General features: G+C 55.0%; 1 protein-coding gene across 9 annotated transcripts in view; it reads left to right on the top strand.

Annotated features, from left to right (window-relative positions):
• The window catches only part of PTPRF (protein tyrosine phosphatase receptor type F), a 143,357-nt gene extending 130,314 nt beyond the window's left edge, over nucleotides 1-13,043 (top strand). For 6 of the 9 annotated variants that reach the window (XM_045520198.2, XM_074376649.1, XM_074376654.1 and 3 more), the window contains 14 exons: nucleotides 279-394; nucleotides 3,526-3,558; nucleotides 4,351-4,448; nucleotides 7,245-7,368; nucleotides 7,529-7,704; nucleotides 8,431-8,550; nucleotides 8,851-9,005; nucleotides 9,087-9,372; nucleotides 9,453-9,631; nucleotides 9,844-9,970; nucleotides 10,178-10,303; nucleotides 10,571-10,725; nucleotides 10,812-10,947; nucleotides 11,337-13,043. In XM_045520198.2, coding sequence (XP_045376154.2) covers nucleotides 279-394; nucleotides 3,526-3,558; nucleotides 4,351-4,448; nucleotides 7,245-7,368; nucleotides 7,529-7,704; nucleotides 8,431-8,550; nucleotides 8,851-9,005; nucleotides 9,087-9,372; nucleotides 9,453-9,631; nucleotides 9,844-9,970; nucleotides 10,178-10,303; nucleotides 10,571-10,725; nucleotides 10,812-10,947; nucleotides 11,337-11,405 — 1,900 coding nt within the window. In that variant the 3' untranslated portion in view covers nucleotides 11,406-13,043. The remainder of the gene's footprint in view (nucleotides 1-278; nucleotides 395-3,525; nucleotides 3,559-4,350; nucleotides 4,449-7,244; nucleotides 7,369-7,528; nucleotides 7,705-8,430; nucleotides 8,551-8,850; nucleotides 9,006-9,086; nucleotides 9,373-9,452; nucleotides 9,632-9,843; nucleotides 9,971-10,177; nucleotides 10,304-10,570; nucleotides 10,726-10,811; nucleotides 10,948-11,336) is intronic. The other 3 variants (XM_074376655.1, XM_074376652.1, XM_074376651.1) reach the window with 1 other exon arrangement.
• The last annotated feature ends 4,273 nt before the right edge of the window (nucleotides 13,044-17,316 follow it).

Genomic DNA, 17,316 nt, shown 5'->3' with positions numbered 1-17,316 from the left:
CATGCGAAGGAGCCGCCAGCCTCTGTGACCCCTTCCTTTCCCGCTGCACTGGCCCTCTGTGGACTTCCCACTCCTGCTGTCTTCCCACCCCCACCCTGTATTCTCTCATGTGAAGCTGCTCTGGCCCTGGCTCCCCTGTGCTCAGAGACCCCAGGCTGGGGTGGGGCAAGGTGGGGAAGAGCTGTGGACACAGAGGCTCTGTGGCAGCCAGCCATGCCACGCGTCTCTGACCTCCCCCTGGACCTCGGTTCTCACCAACCACCCTTCTGACTCTGCAGGAAAAGGACCCACTCCCCATCGTCCAAGGATGAGCAGTCAATTGGGCTGAAGGACTCCTTGCTGGCCCACTCCTCCGACCCCGTGGAGATGCGGAGGCTCAACTACCAGACCCCAGGTAGGACGGCTCCCCACACCTGCCTGCCCACTGCCTGCCCCCTGCCCAGGCTTGAGGTCTCCACCAAGTCCCCCTGGCCTCTCCCTGGTCCCTACTTCCTATTCCTCCCTTCTGCCTTTCTCCTGGTATCCACCTGCTTTGTTGAAGTGACCAGGGAACCCCTGGATCCAACAGCTGGACAGACTCCATGGGGAGCCCCTGGGGGTGGTGGGGCAGCTGCTTGGGTACTGCCTCATTTTTTGTCAAGCTCTCCAAACATGGGCCAGGGAACAATGGCCCACAGAGCCCGCATCCCAGCACAGGGTAACCAGCCTCTGTGTCTGCACTCTGGCCTCTGCACACAAAAGAGGGCTTTGTTGGTGGCAAATGGCCCATTGGACACGTGGTGGGATGGGGTGCCGGCACCTGACCCTTCCTGGTGGCTCGCCCCAGATTTTCCATGCAAGCACAGGGCTTGGTGTCTGCCCTTCTTGCCCCACCACTCACGTGGCTCTCTGGCTGTTCCTTCTACCTGAGGTGTTGCTCCCTCCCCGTGCCCCAGTAACACAGCTCAGACTTCTTCCCCGGGGTGGGGTGAGGGGAATCTCTGCTCGGCTCCCAGATGCTTCTTCCATCATGACACCTCTCACCCTGGGCTGGAATTGCCTCTGTGGCAGTCTGAGCTTTGGGGAGCTGGGAGCTGTGTCTTATTCCTCCACCATATCCTATCTTGTGCTCACGGAGCGTTCTTGTTGAATGCCTGGGAAGCAGACACAGACAGCTGAATGAGTGAGTGAACTAACATACACAGGGTTTGTGTGCACACGAGCTAGTTAATTGCTGCATACTAAATCACCCCAAAACTTCATGGCTGAAAACAACAACAATTATGTACTATTCTCACAGTTTTTGTGAGTCAGAAATTCAGACAGGAGCATAGCAGGAGTGGCTTGTCTCTGTTCCAGAATGTCTGGGCTCTCAGCCGGAAGACTCAAAGGCTGGGAGCCAGAATCATTTAAACCAGGGGTCAGCAAACTATGACCCTGGGCCAAATGCGACCCACCACCTGTTTTTGCAAATAAAGTTTTATTGGAACACAGCCACATCTGTTCATTTATGTATTGTCTGTGACTGTTTTCACACTACAAAAGCAGAGTTAAGTAGATATGATAGATACCATATGTCTACAAAGCCAAAAATATGTACTACCTGGCCTTTTATAGAAAAGTTTGCCAGCCCCTGAATTCTGGAGACACATTCATTCTTGTGTCTGGTGGTTGACGCTGGAGTTGGCTATGAGCCCACTGGGGTTTTTGGCTGTGACAACCACGTAAGGCCTCTTCCTGTGGCCTGGGCTCCTCCATAACATGCTGACTGAGTTCCAAGGGCGCATGTCCTGAGAGCGACCAAGCCAGGCTGACCTAGCAGACTGTTGCAGCCAGGCATGCTCAGATCTACGAGGAACCAAAGCTCCAAGATGCTGGGGCCTGGAGGGCACAGCTGCCTCCTCTGAGAGGGGATGCCAGCCTACATTAGCGGGCTGAGTGGGTGGGAGGGAGCTCCCTTCGTGGAAAGCAGCTCAGGGCGCCATGTTCTGTGGCACCGGAGTTGAGGATGTTGAGAGCCTAGAGAAGAGACTGGAGGATTAGGCCAGGGTCCAGTCATAGAGGAACCTGGGTGCCAGGCTACAGGGTTTGGACTTCATCTTGAGAGCTCCAGGAAGACATTAAAGGTTTTTAGCAGGGGCTAGTTGGGCAGAATTGTGCTTTAGAAACATCGCTCTGGCTGCCGTGGGGAAGACAGATTGGAGGAGGAGAAGGTGGGGAGGCAGACTATTGAGAAGGTGCAGAGGACTTGGACGAGGTGGGTGGCGGAGGGAAGAGATGTGCTTGGGAAGCATTAGGGAGGCAGGAACAGCAGGGCTGGGCTTGATTCCACATAGAGTGAGGAAATGGGGGCGTGGACACCAGGCTTGCTCCGTGGTTGCTGGCTGAGCGGTGGGTTGGGAGGGTTCAGAGGGCAGCTGGATCTCAGGGTCTGGACCTCTGCACCGACATCCTGGCTGGAGCCACAGGCGCAGGAGGTGCCAAGGAACTCAACGGTGGTCAAAGCCTGGGAATGGCTCTCCCAGGAGAAGAGGAGGAAGGGGAAGAGCAGCCAGGGAAGGAGGTGAAATGTTGAGGAAGGATGGATGAAATGTAGCCAAGGAGGGGAAGGAGGGAATAGGAGTGTCCCTGAAGCCAGGCAGGGAGGGCTGTTCGAGGGGGGACCCAGATGGAGGACTTTGGCAGTGAGGACGTTGGCGAGCCGTGGCAGCCGAGTCCTAGGGGTAGGAGCATTTAGATGGATTGAGGCGGCCAGTGGGGAATGAGCAAGTGGGTGTGAGAGCCGGCCCGGGCCTGAACCCCTGTGGCTACTGCAAGGCCAGGGGAAATGGCAGGGGTCTGAGAGGAGAAAGCGGAGTGGAGAACAAGAGGCCTGAGATGGTGTTTAGAAGGGTTGGGGTTCCGAAGGACGGGATGCTGTGGCCAGGGGCAGGCTGTGGGGAGGGGCACCGTGAGGGTCACCACAGGTGCTGAGATCAGGGCATGAGGCTGCTGGCGGGAAGAGGCGTCCTGTGCACAAGGGCGGCCCCAGGGCATTAACCAGTGACCAGAAGGGACGATGGGCGGTGGGGGCAGACAGCGAGGATGGCAGTGCTGTCCACGGCTGAAGGTTTCCTTTTTTTCAGTTTAGCAAACGTTTGTAATTTCTTTTGTAGTTTAACTTTTATCCTGAAAATGCTTCCAACGTGGATAAAAGCTGAAAGCAATACAGTCCTCCACTGCACGTCCTCCTATGGATTCACCCTTTTGTTTCTTGCCACATGTGCTTCATCTCTCTATAAAAGCACATTTACCTTTTGCCGAATTATCTGGAAATAGCCACGGTCAATCTTTGATACCAGGGAGCACAAGGGTTGGTTTGGACCCAGAATTTAGTCATAGAAAGAGGCCCCCCGAGGCCGCCCAAGCTCTGGGTGGGAGATGCATCTGCAGGGAGGGCCTGCCCCTCCCGAGCCCTCAGCCCCTCACTGTGTCCAACAGTGACCTAACCAGAGGTTAATGGATTTCCTTCTCTTGCCCCGTTGTTTTTGTTCTTTTTCTCTGCAGGTTCCAGTGTCCCCAGTTGCCCGAATATCTCAAGTTAGTTTTCCACGTTCCCGTGTTTGGGGCCCACTCCAGCTTCTGTGTGTTTCCTCCACTGCTCTCACTTGTCACCTCTCTCCTTCTTGAGTTCTTCTCTCCCCTTTCCTCGTTCTTCTCCCCCTTCTTGCCGTCTCCTGCCCTTTCCTTCTCCATCCCTCTCTCTCCCCACTTTGCTCCCTTCCTCCCCTATTTTCCCTCCCAACTATCTCTGCCTCTCTCCCCTCTGGCCTCATTCTGACACTTTTCTGATGCCTCTTCTGCCTCCGTCTCCTCCTCCTCTCTGCTTCTCTCTCCAAGTTCTTCCACGTCACTCTGCCGTGTACGTCGTGATCGCTCCATCCACATGCTGGGCGCTGGGACAGTGATGTCACAGAGCCTCCCATGGTGACTGGCGCCAGTGAGGGGCAGGAGTGCTGTCCAGAGGCAGGGCCTGCGGGCGGGGCACAGGCTGAAGCAGCCCAGTTCCATCCTGTCCGCTGCTCTCAACCTAGGCTTCCGGCTCAGGAAGTCTCCCATCCCCATTGAGAAACTGCCACTCAGCACCGTGTCACATGGACATGCTCACACATGCTCACGGCACACACACACTTCCCTCCCTGTCCTCTCCCACCCCCCGCCACCGTGTGCCCTGCCATCCCTGTCGCCGCATGTACTGCTCTCTCCATGCCACCAGTGCCGAGTGCTCCATGGTCACACGTGTTCACATGTGCATATACATGCATCGGGGCTGTCTCCGCCACTGCACTCAGGCTTCATGCTAACTCTGCCTGTACGCGCCCCCGCCCCTAGGTATGCGAGACCATCCGCCCATCCCCATCACCGATCTGGCAGACAACATCGAGCGCCTCAAAGCCAACGATGGCCTCAAGTTCTCCCAAGAATACGAGGTGAGTCGTCCTCATCCTGAACCCCTGCACATGCCTGGTCCAGGCCTGGCCCTATGGTGGCTCCTCTCCCATCTCAGCCCCAGCTGTGGGAGGGGGACTCCAGGCTTCCCCAGAGGACAGAATGGAGGAGTCAGCTGTAGCAAGCGGGGAACTCAGCTCCTCAGGTGCTGGAGCTGGCTGAGGCTCTCCAGGCACCCCAGGTCAGGACACTCAGACACATGCCCCAAAGCTAACAGTCAGACAGGAGGTCACACACACACACATAGATAAGTAATCAGCCGACGTTTATGGAGAGCTTCCTGTGGGCCGACGCCAGGCTAGGCACTGGGCATGCATCACCTCATTCTGTCCTCCCCACAATCCTGTGAAGTGTGTGCAGGTGTTATGCCATCTTACAGACAAGACGCTGAGGCTCTGAGAGGGGAAGTGACTTGCCCGAGGTCACACAGCTGATACATAGTGGAGACTGTCATGACAGCCCGGGCCCCGCACGTGTGTGTGTTCACGGGTGTTCTCAGAATGCAGATCACAGAGATGGGGGGTGGTCAGGGCTTGAGTCTTGCTGCACAGACCCTCATGCTCAGGGCCCTCCAGGTGTTCCTTCACTCTGGACTCGACCCTACCTACCTACCTACCAGGGCTCAGACTTAGGAGCGCTGCTGCTCCCTCACCTGCGGTCGGGGCTTCCAGGCCCAGCAAGGGAGGCACTTTGCTAGTGAAGGAGGTATTAAGGAGGTGATAACGAGAGCCCTGCCTCCTCTAAGGATCACAGATGGAAGCGCAGATGTTGTTAAGGCATTTTCTGCCTCAGCCCCTACTAGTCCCCCTGCCTCCAGCGCAGGCCTGGCACAGGGGTCTTGGTGGATGGATAGGTGATCGATGGGCTGGCCCAGCCCCGCCTGTGAGTCAGATGTACACCCTCGGCTGTGCGCGGTATCCTGGGAAACTTCCCTTCCAAGGGCTGTGGGCCAGGTTCCGCAGAGGAACTGGAGCTTGGCAGGTGAAATGGTGAGCATGTCTGCTGTGAGAAGAGTGTGCTGCCTCCCCCTATAGAGTGCCCTCCCACTTGGGGGCCTGCTCTGCACAAGGCCCTGCTGAGGGGGACAGAGCGGTGAGTTGGGCTCTCTGCCTTCAGTCCCTTATCTGGCCCGGAAGGCCTCGCGTGGTCTTCTACTCACACTCACCTAGTCCCACGTCCTACATCCTCCTGATTGGGCTCTGCGCCTCACTGTCTAGGCTCATGGAGTCCCCCTTCCACCTTCTCCTCCAGCCTGAGCTTTCCTTCAAGACCCTCCTCCTCCAGGGAGCCTTCTCTGGCCCTGGCCAGCCTGCCGTGAGCTTTCCCTCAGCCAGGATCCCATAGCTCTGTTACTTTTAACTGTCAGTCAGTCTTCACGCATAGTCCAACATCTACCCTGTGCAGGGTGCTGGGGGCAGGGAGTGCTGGTGGGGAGACAGTGCACACAGGTAAACACTGAGTGTGACGACGTGCCCCAGTGCAGACATGCGGAGAAGGTGAGCTGGTGGCACCGTTGCAGGCTGGGGTGGGTGTGCTGGGGGCACTCATGGAAGTGGTGCTCACTGTCCTGTGGAGGATGATGGGGCAGCGCCAAAACATGGAGGGCATTATGCACTGCGCTGAGAGCCCTGGGCTATGTTCCTCTGTGAAAGGAGGATGATAATAGAACCAGTTTCTTGGGAGGATTAGATGAGAGAATACATGCAGAGTGCTTAAAACAGTGCCAAGCAGTCCGTAAGTTTTCACTAGGACTCAGCTGTTATTATTGTGCCCTGAGGTGATGCGGGGCCATGGAAGGCAAGAAGCAGGGAACCTGATGATCAGATCTGCATTTACAGGGGTTGTTCCGGCTGCAGAACGGGGTGGGGCAAAGTGAAGAGGCAGGGAGATGCCAAGTCTGAGCGGGAGGGTGGCTTTGCTGAGGCCCTGGCAGCAGGTTGGAGAGAGCCAAGGGGTGGGGTTGCTCCGGGACATGGGTTCTGATGGGACACGGCACAGAGGAGTTTTGAAGACGACTCGCAGGTTCCGGCCTGGGCTTTTGGGTAAATGAGGCCATTGCCCTTCACCGAGATGGAGTCCTAGCAGCAGAACTAGGTTTGCAGGGAAAGCTGATGAGCTCAGCTTGGCAAAGGTTGAGATGGAAGGGCTGCAGGATGTCCAGGTGGGGATGTCCAAGGGACTGTTGGCTGTTCGGATCAGGAGCGTGGGGGAGACACGGGTTGTGGCAGTGCTAGCACATGGGTGTAAGTCCTGAGAGCAAGCAAGCTCCCCCAGGAAAGGTTGCAAAGAGGAAAGAGGGCCCGAGAATTCACCAGGAGAAGCGCCGTGTCCTGCCCATGGGAAGGAACAGCCAGAGAGAGAGGAGGAGAGCTGGGCAAAGCCATGCAGTGGCGTCCAAGCCCCAGCAGTGCCAGGTTCTACATGGCTGGCCACCGTTGCTTTATCTTGCTTTGCACCGTGCATTAGCTGGGTGCAGGGCTTGGGGACTTCCCTGACCCCTACCCCACCCCGACCACTCTTCTGGGCAAGGGAATTTGGTACCTCTGTTAGAGGAGTCTTTGGTCCATCGTCTTGCTGACAGGTGCCATGGCGGCCTTTGCGCTCCATGGGGGGGTGGCCAGTGCACAGCCTCACCAGCTCTATGGGACAGAGTGGCTGGCTGTGGCCCAGGAGTGAAGGCAGGCTGTGGGCACCACCTGAAAGGCTGGGTTGCCTTGGGGGCACTAGGTAGAACTCAACTCTTGTGCTACTTGACCGGCCTCCTCCATTTCCTGCAGTCCATTGACCCTGGACAACAGTTCACATGGGAGAATTCAAACCTGGAGGTGAACAAGCCCAAGAACCGCTACGCCAATGTCATTGCCTACGACCACTCTCGAGTCATCCTTACCTCCATCGATGGTGAGCCGCAGGCGGGACCCTTCCCGCCCCCTTGCTCTCCTCTCTGGGGTGAAATTTCATCCTCCAGAAGCAGCCCACGGATCCCAGGGCACACTGAGGTATGGTGGGCTTGGTTGGAAGCCCCAGGATAATGCCTTCCCACATCCCTTCCTGTCTGTAGGCGTCCCGGGGAGCGACTACATCAATGCCAACTACATCGACGGCTACCGCAAGCAGAATGCCTACATTGCCACGCAGGGCCCGCTGCCCGAGACCATGGGTGATTTCTGGCGGATGGTGTGGGAGCAGCGCACAGCCACTGTGGTCATGATGACGCGGCTGGAGGAGAAGTCCCGGGTAAGACTGGGCAGTGCCCTGCTTGGCAGTGGAGGCTGAGGGGAGGGGCTACTCAGCCATCAGGTGACTTTGGGCCCCTTTTCATGTCCCTGTGGGAAGAAGTTCCTCAAGGACGTGCCAAGTGCTATTGCATTCCTGGGGTGTCATCATATCCCAGTTGCTGGGTGTTCCTGGGATGTGGCGTGTTCCCCAGACCCTAGTGGGCTCCTAACATGTTCATATGTTGCACCAGGTGCTGTCATTTTTCAAGAATATTAATAGGTTCTCCCGTCACTGGCGTGTTCCTGGGATGTTCATGCCTTCCCCAGATGCTGGAGTGTTGCTGGGGCATTAACACATCCCCTAAGTTAATTAGTGGAAAGAGCTGTTCTTATCTGCTTCTACACAGCAAAGCATCGACTGGAACGTAAAATTTACAGGGCTTGAAAATGGCATATAAACGTTATGGGTAAATTTGGCAGAAAATGTGCCTGGTGCGATCTGGTCATGAATAAATAATTTTCAATTATGGCCCTCGTTCCCCTCCAAGGGCAGGGGTGGCAATGTAGCGAGAGAAGCTGATATGGTTTGGTGAGGGATGGTGCAATGGATCTGAGAGTTTGGGGCAGGGGGGCTCGTAGCTGGGTAGGCTGGACCTTCCAACTTGCCTCCACCCTGGACCCTGCCCGTCTAAGCCTTTGGGTACCTCCAAACACCCTTGCACCCTGCCCGGCTGTCCCTCTGCAGGTGAAGTGTGATCAGTACTGGCCGGCTCGTGGCACCGAGACCTACGGCCTCATTCAGGTGACCCTTTTGGACACAGTGGAGCTGGCCACGTACACTGTGCGCACCTTTGCGCTCCACAAGGTGCGGCCCTGCCCTGGTGTTTGTCCCCCGCCCTCCCAGGCCCTGTTAGGACAGTGGTCTGAGCATGGTGGTATGCTGGGGGGAACCCAATGTTGGAGGTTGGGGCTTGGAGGTGTGAGTGGGCTGTGATGGCCAGAGCCAGGATGGGATGGACAGAAGCAGCACCGTGAGCTGCTTCAGGCTGCTCTGTGTGAGTCCCGTCAGAGCACAGGGTCTGGCCTCCGCGTCATGGCATCCTGCCCCAAGTCTGCTGTAGGAACACTCCCTGGGTCACACCGTCTCCCCCACCATCCTCCCCAGAGCGGCTCCAGTGAGAAGCGGGAGCTGCGTCAGTTCCAGTTCATGGCCTGGCCAGACCACGGAGTTCCCGAATACCCAACCCCCATCCTGGCCTTCCTGCGTCGGGTCAAGGCCTGCAACCCGCTGGACGCGGGGCCCATGGTGGCACACTGCAGGTAAGGAGGCACCGCACCCCAGGGAGGTGGGGGCGTGGAGGCGGTGGGGACCTCTGCCCAGGCTGAGCCCATGTCCTGCAGCGCGGGCGTGGGCCGCACGGGCTGTTTCATCGTCATCGATGCCATGCTGGAGCGGATGAAGCACGAGAAGACGGTGGACATCTACGGCCACGTGACATGCATGCGGTCTCAGCGGAACTACATGGTGCAGACCGAGGACCAGTACGTGTTCATCCACGAGGCGTTGCTGGAGGCCGCCACGTGTGGACACACAGAGGTGCCCGCCCGCAACCTCTATGCCCACATCCAGAAGCTGGGCCAAGTGCCTCCTGGGGAGAGTGTGACTGCCATGGAGCTCGAGTTCAAGGTGGGCTCAGGACCTGGACTGGGTCATGGGGATGACTTCCGCCTGGAAGCCAGGCCTGACCAGCCTCTCCCTCTCACTAGCTGCTGGCCAGCTCCAAGGCCCACACATCCCGCTTCATCAGCGCCAACTTGCCCTGCAACAAATTCAAGAACCGCCTGGTGAACATCATGCCCTATGAACTGACCCGTGTGTGTCTGCAGCCCATCCGCGGCGTGGAGGGCTCTGACTACATCAATGCCAGCTTCCTGGATGGCTATAGGTCAGCACGCTTGGGGCAGTCCACCACACCCGTGGGTGGCTAGGCCTGTGCCTGGCTGGCTAGGAGTGCAACAGAGTAGGGCCAGCCTGGAAGACCAGGGTGGGCTTCCTGGAGGAGGGGTGATCTGAGTGGGCCCTGAGGGACTAGGCAACCATGGGGAGACTCTGGGGGCAGCAGCACCTCCAGCATGTCCAGTCTTATGTCCACCCTAGACAGCAGAAGGCCTACATAGCCACACAGGGGCCTCTGGCAGAGAGCACCGAGGACTTCTGGCGCATGCTTTGGGAGCACAACTCCACCATCATCGTCATGCTGACCAGGCTTCGGGAGATGGGCAGGGTGAGCCCACCCCCGGGGCCCCCCTGGTACCTGGGAGCACACCAGCCGCCCCTTCACTATCGTCTCCTTCACGTCCCAGCCCCATCAGTGTAGTCTCAGACCCCATTATCACCACCTGCAGCATCCCGCCTCGAATCCTCTGAAACTCGGAGCTCCCTTCCCCTCTTCCTCCCCACCTGACCATGGGGCTGGGCCCTTTGTCCACAGGAGAAATGCCACCAGTACTGGCCCGCAGAGCGCTCTGCTCGCTACCAGTACTTTGTTGTTGACCCGATGGCTGAGTACAACATGCCCCAGTATATCCTGCGTGAGTTCAAGGTCACAGACGCCCGGGTAAGTGTGGACAGGGAAGTGTGCGTATTTGCACGAAAGCATGTCTGTAACATTGCTTGAGCCCCTGTGGAGTGGGTACTGCCTACATGGTGCCCCAGCTCAACCCACAGGAATCTGAGGTGAGATGTGGAAGCAAGAGCCCATTTCCCAAGGTGGCCACAGTGTGACAACTTCAGGGGGCTTACCTGTGCTGCTGTGCCACCCCCTTGGCTTGGGGGGCTGCTGCCTGAGGCTCAGCCCTGACCCCACCCCCTGCTGCCTCTCTAGGATGGGCAGTCGAGGACAATCCGGCAGTTCCAGTTCACAGACTGGCCAGAGCAGGGTGTGCCCAAAACGGGCGAGGGCTTCATCGACTTCATTGGGCAGGTGCACAAGACCAAGGAGCAGTTTGGGCAGGACGGGCCCATCACAGTGCACTGCAGGTGGGGCCAACCCTGTGGAGGGCTGGACGGCTGGGGGCCTGGGGGCCCAGGGACAGGGGCCCTGACCCAGCGTTGTCCTTGGGCAGTGCCGGTGTGGGCCGCACCGGGGTGTTCATCACGCTGAGCATCGTTCTGGAGCGGATGCGCTATGAGGGCGTGGTTGACATGTTCCAGACCGTGAAGACCCTACGCACACAGCGCCCAGCCATGGTGCAGACAGAGGTACGTAGGCCACTGGCCGTGCAGGGACTGGCTCCTCCTCATAGGCACGTGCCACCACCGGGCCCACTGACCACTGCCTGCTTTGCCTGAGGCGCTGGGGTAGGGTGAGCCAAATGTGCTCCCAGCCCAGCAGCTGTGCTCTGGGCACCAGTGGTGTGCCTGGTTCCCGGCTAAGGTTGGACACACACTCCTTATGGGGTGCACAGTCTAGCGGCAGGTTGGGGTGTCGGGGAAAGCCTGGAGCCGATGTGTGGGTCCAGCCCCTGCTCTTGGCCAGCAGAGGCAGGGGCTAACTCCATAGCTCACTGGCTGCAACACAGATGCTCTTGGCAGTGTGTTGGGGGTGTCCACTGGCACCGCTCACACTGACCGGCCCTCTGTCCCGGCAGGACCAGTACCAGCTGTGCTACCGCGCGGCCCTGGAGTACCTCGGCAGCTTTGACCACTATGCAACGTAACTACCGCCCCCTCTCCTCCGCCGCCCCCACCTGGGGGCACTGGAGGGGACCCAGCTCCTCTGAGCCATACCGACCATCGTCCAGCCCTCCTGCATGGATGCTGTTGCTGGCAGAGCACAGTCCACTGGGATCACAGCGTTTCAGGAACATTGCCACACCAAACGGAGAGCCCAGAACTCCCCCAGGCAAGGGGGTGGGCCGGGCAGGCAGACTCCCAGCTGTCTCTGTCCACCAAGCCCGCCCCAGAGCCACTTTGAGCTCTCTGTTCCGCTGCCGCGTTTCTCATGCTTCTCGTGGGGGGGATGGGAGCAAAGCCTCCTTTTTTATACATTGAGTGGGGTAGACAGGGATTCTAGCCTCTTCCCTCTGACTTTTCCTTTTGCAAATTCTTAACTGCAGAATGGGCTGCTGTGGGGGTTGGGGTGTAGTTTTCTCTTTAGTTCATTCTGGATCCTTTTTTGTATGACTCTTACTGCTGAAGGACAGAGCGTGCCTTCCTCGTGTGTGTGGAGCTGGGGCCGCCAGCCTGAGTGGAGGCATCGCTGATCGGGCTGCTCTTCCAGCCCGTCAGACGAGATCCTGTTTCAGCCAAGTGCAGGGAAACAATTTTTTTTTTTTAAAGTTCTGTCTTGTTTTTCCTTGAGAGCCTTATTTTAGGCCCCACAGTGGTGGGCGGGGAGGAGATAGGAAACGCTCACCCCCAGTCGTCTATTCCAGTGTGTGTTTAACATTCACAGCCCAGAACCACAGACGTGTCTGAGGGAGCCGGGCAAGGCGTTCCTCATCACCATTGTGTTTGCAAAGGTTAAAAATAAAGCAAAGACAAAAAAACAAACAAACAAAAAACTAAAAAAAAAAAAAAAAAGAAAACCCAAGAAAAAAAAGAGAGTCATCCCCTGCCTGTGCATCAGACCTCCAAGAGGGGAGGTGGCTCTGTGCTCCTGGGGTTCTCGGGGAGCTGCTGGGCTGACCTCTGGGCCCATGGAGCCTGGATTTTGTCCCCAGCATTGCGGTGTGGCGTGGTGTCGGTTGGCTATGGGTCTGGCCGTGTGGCCAAGGTGATCAGTGCTGGCCGGGGTGTGTGCCGTGCCCCCCACACCTCAGGGCCAAGCAGGGGTGCAGCTGGCCCTTCAGGTCCAGGCCAGTGGGCCTGGTAGCACATATCTGTCCCCAGAGCAGGGCCAGATGATTTCCCTCCCTGGTCTGCAGCTGTTTTGCAAAGCCCCTGAGAATCGCTCTTTTCCACTCCTTCGAGATGCCCTCATAAACCAATGTGACAAGACTACTGGACTTCTCTCAATGGTACTATAATCAATCCTTACTATCTCGGCTTGCTGGAGGCAGGGAGAGGGCCTCTTCCTCTGGGCAGCACTATCTAGATAGGTAAGTGGGGGCGGGAAGGGTATATAGCTGTTTTAGCCGAGGGGCGCGAGGTGGACATCCCCAGGTTAGCTAGGCTGTCAAGATCAACAATCCAGGGTTGGTAATGTTGAATGAGACATTCATTTTTACCTTGTGGATGCTAGTGCTGTAGAGTTCACTGTTGTACACAGTCTGTTTTCTATTTGTTAAGAAAACTACAGCATCATTGCATAATTCTTGATGGTAATAAATTTGAATAATCAGATTTCTTACAAACCGGGCCTCTGTCTCAGCTCTTTCTGGAACTAGAGTCTGGGCTCTGTAAGTCAGTCCTTAGGGGTGGGTTCTGCAGGTTCCCTGCTGCTCAGGAGACAGTGAAGCTGTCCCAGGGATCTGTGAGAAGACAAGCTCCCACTTGGGTGTCATGCCCGCTTTCAGATAGGAGCCTCAAGTCTGAGCCACCAGTGCATGTGCGGAGCGCCCGGCAGGACCCAGCTGCCAGGGACCCTCTGCCTCTCTTCACCCTCACCATGTTCTGCGTCGCCATGTCAGGGGTACTGGGCTCCCTGAGCCACATCCCCCTCTCCCCTCTCCTCCTTCCTTGCTATAAGGAGAAGCATGGCTTTGTGGCACAGAGGCCAAGACAGGATGAAAATTGGCTAGTGAGGACTCTTGTCATTCTAGTAAAGTAGGTACTGGACACACAGCAACATCTGCAGGAGCCTTTCTGCTGGTCATCAGTCAAGTCCTACCGGGTTGTCAAACCATGGAACTTCTGGGGACAAGAGATGAACAAGACCCAGAACGAGTGGGGAAGAGAAATAATACATGTAGTCAGCAATGACCAGACTGGAGAGAGTGTCCTGATGAGCACAACACAGAGGTGCTGTGGGTGCACTGAGGCAGCACCTCTCCCTGCGACAGGATCAGGGAAGTCTTCCTGGAGGAGGTGACAAACTGGATTCTGAGTGCTTCATAGGGTGAGTAGGTGTTGCTTTCAAAAGGTGGGAGAAGCATTTCTGATGGAGAGAGCAACTTGTACAAAGGCTTGGAAGCATGAAACACATCAACAAACATGAGAAACTACAAGGAGCACACATGACTGAGCTAGAGACCTAAGGTGAGAGAGGTTAGCTAGAAGCAGCTAAGGGGACTGTGAAGGGGGTGCAGGTGTCCCTGCTGGGTGACGGGCCTCTGTAATGTGCTGTGCCACCAACATTGTGGCTCTAGCGCACTCCAGTGTTGCTAGCTGTCTCCTTGGGGGCTGTGAGTGACCAAGGCCTGGGCTCAGAGCTCTCCTTGGTTTCCCAGCTCCTAGCTCAGTGCCTGGCATATTTCTATTCATTAAGTAAAACACCATCGCTGCTTTATGCTTGATGGTATTAAATTTGAATAAATGTTTGCTAAATTAAAGAATTAGTCATTAGGTATTTTCAAGTGAGGGATAAATATCAGATTGTCACCTGAGGAACAACAGCATAAGAACTGCACCAGGCAGGCTCTGTGCACACTGCTTTAGGGACATGAGTAGACCCTCTTCTCCCCACAGATGAGACAGGGTGATGGAGATTAAAAACCTGGTCAAAAACCACAGGGCAGGTGCGCACCAGAGCTGGGACCCATGCCTGGTTATGGCTGCTCCAGAGCCCCTGCCCTTTCATGGACTGGTGTCAGCCCCCCTCCCTTCACTGTCACCCCCCAACCCTGCTCCTCCTCCCGGGCACCCCATCACAGTGTATGGCACCCCACCTACCCACCGGTTCCCCACTCAGACCTCTTTTCCTCACCACCGCATTCAGGTGATCACCACACCCTGCCCATTCGGCCTCCTCCTGCACCTGCTCCGTTCTCTGCATTTCCAGTGTTTCTGTCCCCTCTCCTGCCTGGTCTGCTGCTCTGCCTGCCCCCAGCCCTGCCCCAGCACTGCAGCCAGTGATTCTATTGGCAGACGTGACCTGATGAGACCATGCCAAGACCTCCTAGCCAGCCCAAAATCCTCGGGTTTCTGAGGCTGCGGGACCCAGTTTCTGCAGCCTCCTCTCCCGTCCCTGCCCCCGCTCCCCCATCATGACCCAGTCTACTCTTTACCTTTTGTGCCTACCTCATCATTCTCTCAGCTTCAGACCTTCACACAAACTATTCTGGAATATTCTCCCCCACCTCTCTAGCTGGCTAGCTCCTGGTCGCTAGGTTTCCGCTGAAATAATTCTTTTAAAAGCCATCCTGAACCATCCTAAATGAGGTTGGCTGACCCTGCTGTGCAAGTAACCTGAAATATTTGTCCTGTCATTCTCACAACAGGGTGGGGGGGTGGGTCCTATTATGCCCATTTTGTAGATGGGAAAATTAGGTCTCACCCACTCAGTCAGTACTTGTCGAACATCTGCCGTGGGCCAGTCGCATCAGTGTGAAGACTTCTGCCCATGCAGTGTTTATACTCTGGTGGGAGGGAAAATGGTTCACGTGAAAAGTAATAAATAAATGTATATGCAGTTTGTCAGAAAGTGATGTGTCATGAGGGGGGAAATCAGAACTGGAGGGGTCAGGCACATAGGGAAGGTTAGATTATTAATCGGGGTGGTCAGAAGAAGCCTCATTGAAAAGATGGGATTTGAGGCAAGACTTGAAGCTGGTGAGGGATTTTGCCTAAACGTCTTCGAGATGAGCATCCAGGCTGAGGGCACAGCCAGAGCAGAGGCCGGGGTGCGAATGTGCCAGGAGGGTTGAGGCAGGTGTGGCCATGACACTGGGAGCAGGGGTGAGAGCAGTGGAGGTGAGGTCAGAGGAAACAGTGCAGCTCCTACGCCAAGGGAAAGATTTGGGCAGAAATCCAGGCCTGGTAAGTAGGGCCCAGATACTGGTTCTGTCTTGGAGGTAGATAGAACTAAGAGGATGTGCTTGTGGACTGGAGGAGGGGAAGGAGTCAAGGTTCACCCCACAGTTTTGGCCTGAGCAACTGGAAGGATGAAGTTGCCATTTGTGGAAATGTGAAGCTGCAAGGAAGGGCTGAGTACCTGCTCCAGGCTCCCAACTGGAATTTGGTGGGTCTGCCTGACTCCAGGGCACTTACCTCACTGCCACCTGCCCATGGCTAGAGGCAGAGTCAGACACATAGAGTCAAAAAAAAAAAAAAAAAAAAAAAATGGAAGGAAATACACCAAGAATTGTGAGGTTGGGTGATTGTTTTCTTTGTAATTTTCCAAATTTTCTATAAAGCATTAATATGACTTCAGTTTTTAAAAAGACAAACTTTTAAAATGGTACAACCAATACTTCGTTTTTAAAAATAACAAACAGAATAGGATAGAAGTGTAAAACATTAAGGTCCCCCTCCCGTTCCTGCCCCTGTCTCCCTGCAGGGAGTCACAATTTAGTCTACATTCTGCTGAGTGTTTCTATGAATATACAAACGTATATAAACTTCCATTTTTTTTTTATAAAACTACCATCATATTAGTCATATCTTTCTGCAAGTTGCCCTTTTCATTTAAGTCCATTGGGGACTTCTTTCCATGTCAGTATTTCATTTTTAAAACTGCCACATACTCTTCTGTTATAGATGTGGCATGATTTTTAAATAGTTACCAGTATAGCTTTTTTAGTAAAGAAAAAGTGGACACACACGATTAAATAGATAAAAATAATTCAAAACAGCCTTAAAGGATACAAAACAGGTCAACTTTCCTCCCTTCTCTCCCCAGCTCCAGTTTCCTTCCCTGGAGCTCCTGATTTGAGCAATTTGGCTGATAGCATCGTATCTTCAAAAAAAAGTTGATTGCACCGTTAGTAGGTAGTACCTGGTGAGTCTTTACAATAAAACACGTGGGGTTTGGTCAATTTAGATGACCTCCCACCTGTACCTCCTGATTTTGTTAGATAAATTATTACCCTTAATTCCTCTGGAGCTCCCTGATAACTTTAAACAACATATATATAAACATTTATTTATCACCTTAGGCAGTGTTCTATTGATGACCTTCTATGAAGAACGAGAAAATTAGCTCACTTTCCTTGGGTTCCCCTCCTTCCTCCTCCAACTACCCATTTTTTGTTATTTCACACTGTCAAGGTTTGTAATATTTTTTGTTCTGTCAGGATAATTAAGTATTTCATCCCCCAAACTGAAAGCCGATAAACAGCATTTTAATTGGGTGTTTATGAAAATCTTTCGAGCAGCCATTTCAGATAAGTCTTTCTCCACTTTTTTGTTTCCTTCCCTTCTGCGTCACACGCAGCTACTGCTGCTGCTTAGCACCTTAAGTCTTTTTCTTTACCTGGGTGGAGTACCTGTCACAGTTTTTCCCCCCGTAGGATCATAAACGGATTCTTGTATGTCTGAAAAGATCTTTCTTTTACATTCACTCTCAGTTTTAGCTTGGTCTGGTGAGGGCTTCGTTGTGAAAATAATTCTCCCCAGAAACATTTAAAGCTGTTGTTTCTAGTTCTGTCTTAAGCAGCTGTTGGAGGAGGAGGAGGGCTGTAAGGCAGCTGTTGCTGCTTTGCTAATGGCTTTCTTTGTCAAATTACCCTGCTGTTTGCCTGGTCGCCC

The sequence above is a fragment of the Camelus bactrianus genome, chromosome 13 (assembly GCF_048773025.1).
Source record: "Camelus bactrianus isolate YW-2024 breed Bactrian camel chromosome 13, ASM4877302v1, whole genome shotgun sequence".
Lineage (NCBI taxonomy): Eukaryota > Metazoa > Chordata > Mammalia > Artiodactyla > Camelidae > Camelus > Camelus bactrianus.
This window is presented reverse-complemented; position numbering and strand designations above follow the sequence as displayed.